The following is a 13,996-nucleotide window of genomic DNA, read 5'->3' on the forward strand; positions in this document are numbered from 1 at the left end:
TGAACCCTCGGGTTTCATGTTGGCGCCGTTCTGGACTTCACTGTTTGTGTTCAGAACAGCAGAACCGCTCAAAGTTCCTGTTTGTTGGCCGCAGCGCCTGCAGCTGGTGGATCATTGACCCACAGAAGGTGGGGGATTTGCTGCAGATGGAGGACTCTGTTCAAGTTCAGGGAAACCATGAGGAGTTCTCAGGCTGCTTACCTTGTGATGTCACTTCCTGTTTTTGTTTGAGGCTACACTTAAAGGGGGGGAGGGTCCTGCTGCTGATTACCTGCTCAGGTGAGGCAGGGCGAGCGGAGATGACCCACTTGAGGGTTTCAGGTCAGGCCTTGTACGTGGAGGACCCCACAAACACACACGCATACCCCCCCCCCCACACACACACACGTATACCCCCACAAACCCCCCCCCCCACACACACACACGTATACCCCCACAAACCTCCCCCCCACACACACACACGCATACCCCCCCTACACACACACACACACACACATACCCCCACAAACCCCCCCCCACACACACACACGTATACCCCCACAAACCTCCCCCCCACACACACACACGCATACCCCCCCTACACACACACACACACACGCATACCCCCACAAACCCCCCCCCCCACACACACACACGTATACCCCCACAAACCCCCCACACACACACACACACGTATACCCCCACAAACCTCCCCCCCACACACACACACGCATACCCCCACAAACCCCCCCCACACACACACACGTATACCCCCACAAACCCCCCCCTCACACACACACACGTATACCCCCACAAACCCCCCCACACACACACACACGTATACCCCCACAAACCTCCCCCCCACACACGCATACCCCCACAAACCCCCCCCCCACACACACACACGTATACCCCCACAAACCCCCCCCCACACACACACACGTATACCCCCACAAACCCCCCCACACACACACACACGTATACCCCCACAAACCCCCCCCCCACACACACACACGTATACCCCCACAAACCCCCCCCACACACACACACACGTATACCCCCACAAACCTCCCCCCCACACACACACACGCATACCCCCCCTACACACACACACACACACGCATACCCCCACAAACCCCCCCCACACACACACACACGTATACCCCCACAAACCCCCCACACACACACACACACGTATACCCCCACAAACCTCCCCCCCACACACACACACGCATACCCCCACAAACCCCCCCCCCACACACACACACGTATACCCCCACAAACCCCCCCCCACACACACACACGTATACCCCCACAAACCTCCCCCCACACACCCACACCCCCACAAACCCCCCCCACACACACACACACGTATACCCCCACAAACCCCCCCCCCACACACACACACGTATACCCCCACAAACCCCCCCACACACACACACACGTATACCCCCACAAACCCCCCCCCCACACACACACACGTATACCCCCACAAACCCCCCCCACACACACACACACGTATACCCCCACAAACCTCCCCCCCACACACACACACGCATACCCCCACAAACTCCCCCCCCACACACACACACGTATACCCCCACAACCCCCCCCCCCCACACACACACACGTATACCCCCACAAACCCCCCCCCCCACACACACACGTATACCCCCACAAACCTCCCCCCCACACACGCATACCCCCACAAACCCCCCCCCACATACACACACGCATACCCCCACAAACCCCCCCCCCCACACACACACACACGTATACCCCCACAAACCCCCCCCACACACACACACACACGTATACCCCCCCACACACACACACACATACCCCCCCCAAACACACATACCCCCTACACACACATATACCCCCCTCCCCCCACAGCTCCTCAGGAGCTGGAAGGTTTCTCTGTTTGCAAACAGAACCTGGATCCAGCAGGTTCTGGTCGGGTTCTGACCCGTGTTCGGTGGACCGCTTTCATTCTTCACACATGAGCTCTTCATGTTTAAGGCAGCAGCCTGGTTCTGGTTTTCATTCACTGTGTTTAAAGTCCAAACCTATTTGATCAGACCCCTCCAGCGCGGCGTCCAGATGTTCGCCGCCGCGGCGTCCAGATCCCAAACGTGATCGTTGATTTTCTCAGATTTTTGGCTCATGAAGCCAAAACATCAGTGTTTCCAGCTGCACCCCCTCCCCCACCCCCAAGACAACCCCGACGGAGACGAGGAGCAGTTCTGAGCGGGTCAGAGCGGTGCCGCCTGACAGGAAATGATCCAGTTCTGCTGTGGTCAGCAGCTGCAGGAAACCGGCCTTCAGAAGGTCCGGCTGATCTGGACCTCGGGTCTTCAGAACCGCAGGGAGGGCTGGCTGCCTTGGTCCCGTCGAGGCCTGACCAGAGCTCTTCTAGGGCCGGCGTTTGGGGGTGGGGGCCTGGGCTTGCTCCGGGGGGGGCGACGCTTTCTGGCTCCTCTCTCTCTGTGTGGGGGGGTGGTGCTGGGCCTGGGGTGTCGGCGCCTCCGGGGGTGGGGCCCCTGGGCTGGGTGGCCCTGGCCCCTTTGCTGGGGGGGGGGGGGGGGGGGGGGCTGGGGGACAGCTGTTTGACCACCGGGGGACAGTCTATCAGCTGTCCCCAACTTACCCCCTTCCTCATATAACCTCATATTGGGGTGAGGGGGTGGGGGGTCTAGCCTGCGATGCGCCTTGGGGGGGGGCTACTTGGCAGTGGGCCCCCTCCTATGGTTGCCGTATGGAGTGGGCCCCCCCTCTTTCGGTTTTATTTGCACCTTAGACATGTAGGGTCCTTGGTAGGGGGGGTGCTTGGACATCACTGCCAGCAAGCAGCAGATGTCCTCCTGGCACCCTACCCGCCAATTTTAACCGCACCTTAGACATTTAGGGCCCCTTGGTGGGGAGGGTGAGGGGACATCACTGTGAGTAATCAGGAGATGTCCCCTTAGTGCCCTACTCGCCAATTTTAACTGCACCCCCCTTAGTACACACACCCCTCCCCCTTCAATATATACATTCCAACATAAACACACACACATGCACACACACACCCTTTCAAACACACATACACGCACACACATTTTGCAAGGAAGGTGGGACCTGGGTCCATCTGTCCCCTACCCCTTCCCTGGTGGGGGGGTGCGGGCCCCTTGGCGATGGCGGCCGTGTCCCTTGGGTGCTGGCTCCCTGGGCCCGGCGGTGCTCTCTCCGTACGGTGGGGGGTTCATATTACACCTGAGCCGGGGGTGTTCGTGTCCCTGGGGGGTGGGTCCTGGTCCTTGCCCCTGAGCGCTGGGCCCCGCCAAACTTCCAACATGGCCGAGTCTGGTCGGGCCATATTTATAACACCCCTTGTGGGCCCTCTTTTTTCCCCGGGGTTCCCCCCTCCTGGGCGGGGGCGGCGGGCCCCTGCCTTGCTCCTCCCTGGACCAACCGTGGGCCGGGCGGATGGCTGCCTGGAGTGCGGAGCGGGTCTCCCTTGGGGGGTCCTGGCTCGTACCTGGGGTAGGGGCGGAGGGATGCCCGGAACTCCTGGGTGGTGGTGGGGTGCTCGTCTGGGGCTGTGGGCGTCCTTCTCCGGTGGGGCCCTGCGTTGGGTTCTCCCGGCGCGGCGGCTGCTCTCCTGGTTGGGCTGGGGCGGCACTCTCTTTCCCTCCGTGCCTCCCTGCTCTCTGGCTCTGGGGGCCTTGCGGCGGTCCTGCTGGCCCTGGCCTGGGTGGCGGGCTTGGTCGCCCGGGCGGCGGTTGTTCCCTGCCGGTTCCCGTGTGGCGTTGGGGGGAATCCGGCTGCCGATGCTGCTGCGGTGGGGGTCTTGGGGTGGGGATGGCTGGGCACTCTCCCTCCTTCTTTTCACATTCCACCATCCATTTTAGAAGAACATAAACACTCACCTGAGCACAGGTGTTAGCTCACCTTTGCACTAATAGTTTGCATGATTGAATGACTGAAATATTTCACACTAGTTGGTTTTAAGGCATAAGTGTGCGTGTGTGAACACTATCTGTTTTGTGTACATGTTGACATGTGAACATTTCTTGCAGCTAGCAGGTGTGTTTATAACATTTGAGTGTGTGTGGACAGGCCCCGCCCTTTTTGTACAACATTTGAACCTTACCATAATGATTAACAACCAGTAAACCTGTCTGCTCTATGCTGCTTCATGGTCTTACCCCCTTCCCCTCCTATTATCACCCCCTACCCCCCCTCTCTCTAACGTCCCTCTCTCTTCTTCCCCTCTTTCCTTTTCCGTCCGGTCCAACACCAAAGATTTTCAGACATGATTGAAATTAATAAAGTTTGGCCTCAATTCCAAAAGGGGTTTATTCAGACATACCTCTGGTTTGTCTGTAGATTAATAACCCCTCTTGTTAAAGTAAAATATGTCCAACACAAGAGGCCCTCAGCTCTCATCTGTCTGCCCAGCTGTTGGACAGGACAAGTTAAAAAAAAAAAAAAAAAGAACCGCAGGGAGCCACCTTGAGCTGAAGCGGAGGTTCTTCTTGGTGAATCCGACCGTTGTGAACGCTGTTCTGCAGAACCTCAGGTGTTCATCCCACTGCAGTGGAAAATGTGGGGAAAGCGTTTCCATCCGTGGATCCGGATCGACCGGCCCCTGAACCAGAACTTCCTGGCTGAAGCTGAGATGCCTCCTGGGAAGGTTTTTGTCAGGAGGGGGGCTCCTCACCGCCATGTTTACTGTCAAAGAGAACATGTACTTCCTGTTGTTCTTGTCAATAAAGTTTCACAGCAGCTCAGACTCTGGCCTGTTGTTCCTGAAACACCGACGGAAGTTAGGAACAAACCAGAACTCCAGAACCTTTGAAAACCCGGCGACCCGTCAGGCTCCCATCTAAATGCAGTTCTGGAAAAAACCCTGTGCGACGCGGCGCCTCGTGGAGGAACGGCGCCACGGTACGAGTGAGCTGACCTTTAACCCTGAGCCAGCCAGAAACTCCTGCAGCTTCTCACTCAGCTGCTGGCTGGGGGTGATGAAGGTGATGGTGATGAAGGTTATGGTGAAGGTGATGGTGGTGATGAAGGTGAAGGTGGGCCGTTGCTGCGTCTGCTCTTTTTCCCGTCGTGTCAGGTCTACTTGACCTTCTGCTGACCTCTCATGGTTCTGGAGGGGGGGGCCTCCTTATTGACTCCATCAATGAAGTCAGACGAGGAGTTCCAGGAGGTCCAACCGTGATGATGCAGGTCCAGAACCTGCAGTGAACCGGACCATGCAGGAGTCTACAGATGCAGCTCTGCAGGGTTCTGTAGGACCCCCCCCCCCCCCCCCCTACACACACACACACAGACACACACTCGTAAGGCACAAACAAACCCCAAAAAAATCAGTTCCGACTATTCAAAAAATGATTACGGGGGCGGGGCTATTGGGCAGTCTCCGCCCCGGAAGTCCTTCATTTGCTGTTTTGGGGCATCTGAATGGAAGAAAGCCTTTTCCGTGCACGCGCGTGTCCGCTTGGTTGAACTTTTTAAAACTTTTTAGAAGCTGCTCTTTGATGCACGCGCACCGGCGGTCCCGCCCTCCACCTGCACCGCACGTGCACGGACCTGCAGCTGGAACAGATACGGAATGTGCTGCCAAGTGACGTCAGTGAACGACGGGGCTTGCGCAACCTCGCACAAACACCGCCGCGCGCTCAGGTGCAGGGGGCGGGGCAGGTACGGCGGGCTGACTGGAACCTGTAGTGTTCGTGTGACTGAACCGCGCCGCGGAGGTGACACGCGCACAGGAAGGGAGGGGGGAGCGTGTGAAGGCGCTGCAGAGCGCGCGCGCAGCGACTCACGCGGCGGCAGAAGGACCGGATCGGGACGCAGAGCGGCCGCGCGACATGTCTGTGATGGGGAGGGTGGCTCTGGTGACCGGGGGGGCGCAGGGCATCGGCAGGGCGGTGGTGGAGGCGCTCCTGAGGAGCGGCGCGAAGGTGAGGAACTTCAGAAAGTTGAGTCCTGGAGGAGCAGGAAGCGGAGGCTCAGCTGCTCCTTCTGCTCCTTCTCCTCCTCCAGGTCTCCGTGGTGGACATCAACCAGAGCTGTGGCGACGTCTGCAAGTCCGAACTGGACGCCGAGTTCGGAGGCGACAACTGCGCCTTCATCCAGTGTGACGTCACCGACGGACACGCTCTGAGAGGTGAGCGCAGCCGCGCCTGCGGGCTGCAGCATCTGCACGAACGGCAGTCCCAGGACCGAAAGTCCTGATCTTCACATGTTCCCTCCTTTGTGGGGGCGGGTCTACCTGGGACGGTGACGGTGACCTCAGGGGGAGGGGGAGGGGGACTCTCAGGTAAATCCCTGCAGCTCTGCAGCTGAGGAATGCATGCCGCTGCTGTGCGGGGGGGAGGGGGGCGTTACAGTCCAAAGGACGCGACGCGTCCCCGCGTGCGCACACAGAGGCAGAAGCTCTGCAGATCAGAACCGGGGTAGATCTTCAGCCCCCCCACCACCACCGCAGCTGCTCTTGTCGGGGCGTTACTGGAAGCCGCCCACCTACCCTGAGCTTCAGGGCAGGGGGGGGGCAGCATCCAGAAAGCCTCTTTTCGGTGTGAAGTTCAAACAGAACCGAAGGTTCCGAGTTCTCCGGTTAGACTTTGACAGAGAATCTAAAAGTTCATAACGTCCTCAAATCACTGTTGATGACGGGGGGGGGGGGGCGTCACAGACTTTCTCTAGAAGTTACACAGACCCGTTTACAGAGCCAAAGGTCAGAAGGTCTTTTCTAGAACCGCCTCCGTCTGACCGCTTCTCCTCTCACAGACGCCTTCCAGAAGACCGTGGAGCTGTTTGGACGTCTGGACATCGTCATCAACAACGCCGGCATCAACAACGAGAAGAACTGGGAGAAGACCATCGACGTCAACCTGGTAAGACCACAGCAGACACTGAGACGGAACCGGAAGGTTCTCCATAGAGAGGAGGGCGGAGTCAGGGGAGGGTCTACTGGAGCAGATGGAGGGTGGAGAGCCAATCAGCAGCAATCAGGAAGTACGTGCGCAGACAGGTGGGCGTGGTGAAGCTGGTGGAGGGTCAGAACCTTCAGGAAGAAAAGCAGAAAAGTTTGGTTCCCTGTAAGAACGTGACGCAGAAATGACGGTGAGAACCAAACCGGAGCTAGCATGAGCAGGCGGGACCGCGTTAACCTGTCCAAGCTCAGGAGACCATTCTGGACCTTTTCTTCTTCAAGCGTTGGTCGCAGCATTTTGGGCTCTGAGAGGCAAAACGTCGCCCCCTGGAGGCGGCGGCGTGCTACAGCGGGCCGCTCCAGAACTGGGCATCTGTGCGTTTAGGAACCGTTCCTGGAGGAGCGTCTTCCTCCGTCTGATACGGTTATCAGACCCGGTTCTGGTCCGGTTCAGAGGATCTGTTCCAGATGTTCCAGCTGCTGCTGGGATCCTGATGTTGGTGTTGGATCGTCTCCGTTCCTAAACAAACACTTCACTTCCTGTCGTCTCAGTTGTGGTTTTTCTGTTTTAGACGTTCTTCCTCTGTTTCCTGTTGAAACCGCCGGGGGGGGGGGCGGGGGGGGGGGGGGGGGTCTTATCAGACCGGATCTCTGAGGTTCCTCTCTCTGTCTGCAGACCTCGCTGATCAAGGGAACCTACCTGGGCCTGGAGCACATGAGCCGGGAGCACGGCAAGCGGGGGGGGACCATCGTCAACGTGTCCTCCATGGCAGGTAGCCTGCTCATGCACGTGCACGTGCACGAACGCTCTGCACTGCAGAGAGGAAGGAGATGCTGCGGTAGAGGTGTGAAGCGCAGTGCATCATGGGACATCTAGCTCAGAGGAAAGCCGCTGTGAAAGAAGAACCTGGAGGAGAGCTGCTGATGGGGGAACGTTCCTCCTGGGGGGGGTCTCTGGGTGGGAACGTTCCTCCTGGGGGGGCTTTCCGAGCGGGGAACGTTCCTCCTGGGGGGCTCTCTGCGCGGGGAACCTTCCTCCTGGGGGGCTCTCTGAGCAGGGAACCTTCCTCCTGGGGGGCTCTCTGAGCGGGGAACCTTCCTCCTGGGGGGCTCTCTGCGCGGGGAACCTTCCTCTTGGGGGGGCTCTCTGAGCAGGGAACCTTCCTCTTGGGGGGCTCTCTGAGCAGGGAACCTTCCTCTTGGGGGGCTCTCTGCGCGGGGAACCTTCCTCTTGGGGGGGCTCTCTGAGCAGGGAACCTTCCTCTTGGGGGGCTCTCTGCGCGGGGAACCTTTCTCTTGGGGGGGCTCTCTGAGCAGGGAACCTTCCTCCTGGGGGGCTCTCTGAGCAGGGCACCTTCCTCTTGGGGGGCTCTCTGCGCGGGGAACCTTCCTCTTGGGGGGGCTCTCTGAGCAGGGAACCTTCCTCCTGGGGGGCTCTCTGCGCGGGGAACCTTCCTCTTGGGGGGGCTCTCTGAGCAGGGAACCTTCCTCTTGGGGGGCTCTCTGCGCGGGGAACCTTCCTCTTGGGGGGGCTCTCTGAGCAGGGAACCTTCCTCTTGGGGGGGCTCTCTGAGCAGGGAATCTTCCTCCTGGGGGGCTCTCTGAGCAGGGAATCTTCCTCCTGGGGGGCTCTCCCAGCGGGGAACCTTCGTCTTGGGGGGCTCTCTGAGCAGGGAACGTTCCTCCTGGGGGGGCTCTCTGGGCGGGAACGTTCCTCTTGGGGGGCTGTTGGGGTGGGAACCTTCCTCCTGGGGGGCTCTCTGAGCAGGGAATCTTCCTCCTGGGGGGCTCTCTGCGCGGGGAACCTTCCTCCTGGGGGGGCACTCTGGGCGGGAACGTTCCTCTTGGGGGGCTGTTGGGGTGGGAACCTTCCTCCTGGGGGGCTCTCTGAGCAGGGAATCTTCCTCCTGGGGGGCTCTCTAAGCAGGGAATCTTCCTCCTGGGGGGCTCTCCCAGCAGGGAATCTTCCTCCTGGGGGGCTCTCCCAGCGGGGAACCTTCGTCTTGGGGGGCTCTCTGCGCGGGGAACCTTCCTCCTGGGGGGGCACTCTGGGCGGAAACGTTCCTCCTTGGGGGCTGTTGGGGTGGGAACCTTCCTCCTGGGGGGCTCTCTGCGCGGGGAACGTTCCTCAGTGGGTTCCTGCCTGTTCTGCCGGGTTCTCCAAACATGAAGCTGCTCTGACGTCGTCACAGCTCAGAGGATAATGACTCCAACTGATGCTCTGGGTTCTGCTGATCGGCGCTCTGACAGCGTTCGGTTCCCTTTTCTCAGCTGGATGGAAGAATTCCCGCCCCTTTGTTCTGTCTAGGGGCTCTAGGGGGGGGGGCGCAGAACAATAGAATGTTTTTCTGCCACCAAATTTAAATGAACAAAAACACCAAACGCATGTCTCCATACAAATATTAACACATTATTTACAAAAACATAAACAAGAACTAAAAGTGAAGCTAAAAGGCTTCAGGGTGAACCGAGGCCGAATAACAACCCCCCCCCCCCCCCCCATTGAAACATGGAATCTTACCTGTAAATGACAGAACATCCATGAGAAACTCTAACCTCTCTAGTCTAACATGAACAGGAGAAAACATGGACTACAGGAAATGAGGGCCCCCCCCCCACAGCTTCACTGAACATGACTACAACAAACTACGGAGCCGCTGTCCTGACACGGAAAAAGAACATGTGTGGCGTTCCCACAAATGAATGAATTCAGTCATTATTTACGTCATAAACACGGATGTGAGCATCAGTTGGATTTACAGCAGATACCTTCACACACACACACACGGATCCCACAAGGGTAGAAATACAAACACACACACACACACACACACACAAAGATCCACAAAAACAACAAAGTCCCATTCAGATAGAAAAGAATACACAACACAGAATAAACACAACTGACAAAACCAAATACGGCCACAGCTGGAACATCTGTCAGAGTTCTGCAGAACCTGTTAGAACCCTGAGTGAAACCCGGTTCTGGAGCTGCAGGTGTGAATAGGAGACCTGGACCTTCTTCCTGCTGGGTTTGGCCTCACACAGCGAGAACGCCTCCCTCGCCGCGGCGAGGAGCGAACGTTCCCACCGCTATCGTCTTTCCTCCGCCTGAGGCCGGCAGAACCGTCTGGATCCGGATCCTGCTGGATATCCGGTTCTTCCCACAAACGTCTGCACTTTGTTTGTTCTGGACTTGAACGCAATATTAGTGATGATGTCATCGAAAAAGAGGTTTCTCCTGTTGTAATATTATATGACTTTAAAACAAATTAATACTTTGTTAAAACTTTAATAATAGTTTATTATTAATAGTTTAATTTATAATACTTGAATACAACTTTAAAAACGTTTTAAAACTTTTATAGCTTTTTAATCCTTTATAATATTTTAATAACACTTTAAAAATATTAGTATAATATAATATATTTAAAAATATGTCGTCATTCATTTGTGATACATTAATACTTTAGAAATATTTGAATGTCACGTTGGTTTGTAGTATTTATCCTGTGGTCTCTGAATGTTTGTGTTTCCTGTTTGGCGTCTTCTGGCTCGCCGTTGGTCGTGACCACGTCTCTGTTTCTACGGCGCCGTTTCGGTCTCATGCCCTCATCAGGGGTATCCAAATCCAGGCCCGGGGGGCCGGCAACCTGCTGGTTCTCCAGAATCCCTGCCTCATCTGCTGCTGATTACCTGGATCAGGTGATTGGAAAACATGTAGGACAGCGGCCCTCCAGGCCTGGAATTGGACCCCCCTGCCTTATATGGACGTCTGCCTCATCAAAGCTCACAGCAGAAGAAAAGTCCGGAGAATCTTTAGAGAAGGGGCTGCTTCTCCGGTTCGTCTCTGCTTTTTGCTTCCTCCTGTAGACTCGGCGGCAGCGTAAGCCCCGCCCTCATGGCTGTCTTTGTTAGGACCTCCGTCTTCTCTCTGCGTGTCTTGAAGCTTCGCTCCTGGTCTGGACTCATTCTGGTCTCCTGCGGTTCCTGTCGGTGGTTCTCGGTGACGGCGCCTCGGCCTCCGTGGCGTTTCACCTGCAGCAGACAACATCTTCATGCTCGAGCGCCCGCATCTGTCATTCCTGGAACGTGTCCGAACACGGTCAGGGGGGCGCCATGAAGACGGGCTTTAGAGTTTAACTGTCAGGCCAGACCGCAGTCTGCAGCTCCGGATCGGGGTCACCTGATGGCGCCTCAAACCGCCTCCCAGGTGTTTTTTAACGACGGCGTTCTGAAGCTCCAAAGCAGCGACTGACCGGCTTTAGGTTTCTTTCATTTGGAGTCTTTATTTCTGAATCTGTTGTGGCCTTAACTTGCCCCGCCCACTTCTTCAGCTTGAAGTCTTGTGTTCATCTTGGGACAAAAGTGACCCGGAGGTCGTTTCCGGGTTACGGCGTTCATGTTTAAATGAAGGGCGGCCATCTTTGTGTTGTTATCTGACCAATCATGGCGCTCTGCACAAAGCTTCACTTGTCATGAGTTGTGGTTACGGGAGCACAGAGGTCACCATGGTGACAGTGCAGAGGGCGGAGTCAGTGTGAATGACAGACGTTACATGTTTGCTGAATGTAAAGGCTTTATAAACTCTGTTTTCTGCTCGGCTTTAAGCGTGTTTGTCTTCTCGCCGCAGCCTTCTTGCACTCGCCTCACCAGCCGGTTTACACCGCCACCAAGCACGGCGTCATCGGCTTCACCCGCGCGATGGCGGTGAGACTCGCCTCAGGACCAGAGGTTCGGTTTCGGGTTTTGAGGCGATCTCAACACCTCCGTTTGTTTGCAGGACGCGTCCATCCTGGGGAACTACGGCGTTCGCATCAACGCGCTGTGCCCCGCCTTCGTGGACACGCCCCTGCTACAGTCGGTGGAGGACGAGGACAACATGGGCAAGTTCATCAAGTTCAAGGAGGACTTCAAACGCAGCATGGACAAGTTTGGAGTTCTGCAGTACGTCCACTTCCAGATTTACTGACCGTTCTTGAGCGGGAACCCGAAGGAACGTCCTGAACAGGATTCAGAGGAACGTTCCGGGGGTTTGAACCCCTGACGTCGTCTCCTAATGTTTGTCAGAAAAGATCGGATCGGTTCAGGAAAGATCCGAATCGTCCGTGTGACGGTTTAAATAAAGTTGTAGGCAGTGATGCAGATGATGGCGTCCGTGAATCAACACGGACTGCAGGGCGCCGTAAGACGCTGTAACTGCGGTTCACCCACCGCCGCCCCTTTTCTGTGACCAGCAGGGGGCGCAATTGCCGTCTGTATGTTAGACACTACATGACACTCGTTCAAATGGGTTCTGATGCTAGCTAGCGCTGCTTTCTCGTTAATTATGGTAGTCCAAAGATTTGTTATTTTGCCGTCACCGGTGACGGCTCTGGTGTTAAAGGGTTAAATGGATTTCCAGCAGCTTCTCTCGGACCTGAACTCTTTGCTCCTCACAAAAATACTTTTAGAGGAGTTGAAGATCAACCGTCCTTTCGGTTGGAGGTGAACATGTTCGTCTCCAGAGGAAACTGGGTTTGTGGAGAAACGTTTCCTTCATGAACTGCTGGTTGATGAGAACGTCGTAAAACCGTTGGAGGTCACCGAGCGAGTCCCGCCTGCTACAACGCCGCGTGTTTGAGCATGTCTGAGAAGCGCTAGGCGACACGCCTTGTCTGTCACCTCTAATGCTGAGTCATCTCAAATATGCTGATTGGACCAAATGCTGTAGAACCGGGCCAACGTTTGGACTCTTAGGCCACAATGGTTTCTAAAACCTGACAGAAGGGCCGCTGCAGGAGCGGATGCTTGGCCAGTTTTGGTAATCCACCTCATAAGAGAAAGAAATAACATGGAGTCGGAAAGATTCTGCTTGAATTTTGATTGAAAATGTTCATTTCATTTTCATTTTTTTTATTTCAGGGTCAATTGGTCGATGAAAAATGTTAATCTAGAGAAATGCTGTGTTCATGTGGTGTAGGGTTAATAATTGGAAAAACGGTTCTTCCAGCGTCACATGAAGGTTGAAGAACTTTCTGCACTTAAACAGGTCTACCCATCTATGGGGACACGCCAGACTACAGCAGTTCTGACCCCCGGGCCGGAGTTTGCCCTTCCCTGCTCTGGTGGGGCGTTTGGAAGGAGGCGTCCCTTAATGTTTGTACCAAAAACCCCAAAGACAGGAAATAGAATTAAAAGAGCAGAAAAAAATCCTGAAACTGGATCCAGTTTGAGCTGCAGAACCTCAGATCGGCACCAAAGCGGGTCGGTCGTCCTCGTGCTTCTGCTGACTTCCGCGCCGCCGTCTTTGAAGGTGCGGTTTGGCCTTGGAGGCGTGGTCGTTGAGTGACGTCTGTCACCAGCGAGCTCCTGAGCAGCAGGCCACGTGCGCAGACGTGTGCATGTGGTGCCGGTCAGACTGAAGCTGCGACTGTTTTTCCTCTGCAGGCCGTCGCTGATCGCCGAGGGGATGATGACGCTGATCACCGACCCCTCGCTGAACGGAGCCGTGATGAAGATCACCTGCTCCAAAGGAATCCACTTCCACACCTACGAGCCCATGTCCACCTGAGCCCCGACCAGGACACCTCCTCCTCCTGCAGGAGGACCAGACAGACCTGGGAGGAGCACGAGCGTCGCTCCTCGGAGCTTCCTGCTCTAGAACGTTCTGCTGCGGCTTCATGCGACCGATAGTCCAAATTGTGACGGAACCAGAGTTTAGGGATGAACGGACGTTCTCACCAACGGTTCTGCTCCGGAAAGGCTGGAGGACCTGAAGCTGTGGACGGGAGAGTTATCGCCGCCACTTTGACGTTTTTACCGTTTCCGACATTTGGAACAAAATCAGGTTCTAAGCAAAAACCAAAACGTTCTCCTGTTTCAGGTTCTCTGGTTTTCATGACTCCAAGTCCAGAAAAGTAAAGAATCTGTAAACTCTGATGGATGTTTCATTCTTTGATGAACCTGAGGGGCAGGCCACGCCCTCTGCTGTCAGTGATGGGTGTGGCCTCACCTCAGGATACATTTGTGTTTTAACCCTTTAACCCTTGTGCTATCCTAGGCACTTTAACATTGGGAGTGGGTCATCTAGACCCACTAGACAGT

At 56.1% G+C, this 13,996-nt stretch overlaps 1 protein-coding gene across 1 annotated transcript; it reads left to right on the forward strand.

Annotated features, from left to right (window-relative positions):
• The first annotated feature begins 5,714 nt into the window (after positions 1-5,714).
• On the forward strand, positions 5,715-13,831 carry hpgd (15-hydroxyprostaglandin dehydrogenase). The gene is made up of 7 exons (XM_023953839.1): positions 5,715-5,936; positions 6,019-6,142; positions 6,766-6,872; positions 7,587-7,683; positions 11,544-11,620; positions 11,694-11,857; positions 13,340-13,831. Exons 1-7 carry the CDS (start codon positions 5,844-5,846, stop codon positions 13,461-13,463), a joined length of 786 nt encoding a protein of 261 aa, XP_023809607.1. The 5' UTR covers positions 5,715-5,843; the 3' UTR covers positions 13,464-13,831.
• Positions 13,832-13,996: the final 165 nt, after the last annotated feature.

Source organism: Oryzias latipes, chromosome 1 (assembly GCF_002234675.1).
Source record: "Oryzias latipes chromosome 1, ASM223467v1".
Lineage (NCBI taxonomy): Eukaryota > Metazoa > Chordata > Actinopteri > Beloniformes > Adrianichthyidae > Oryzias > Oryzias latipes.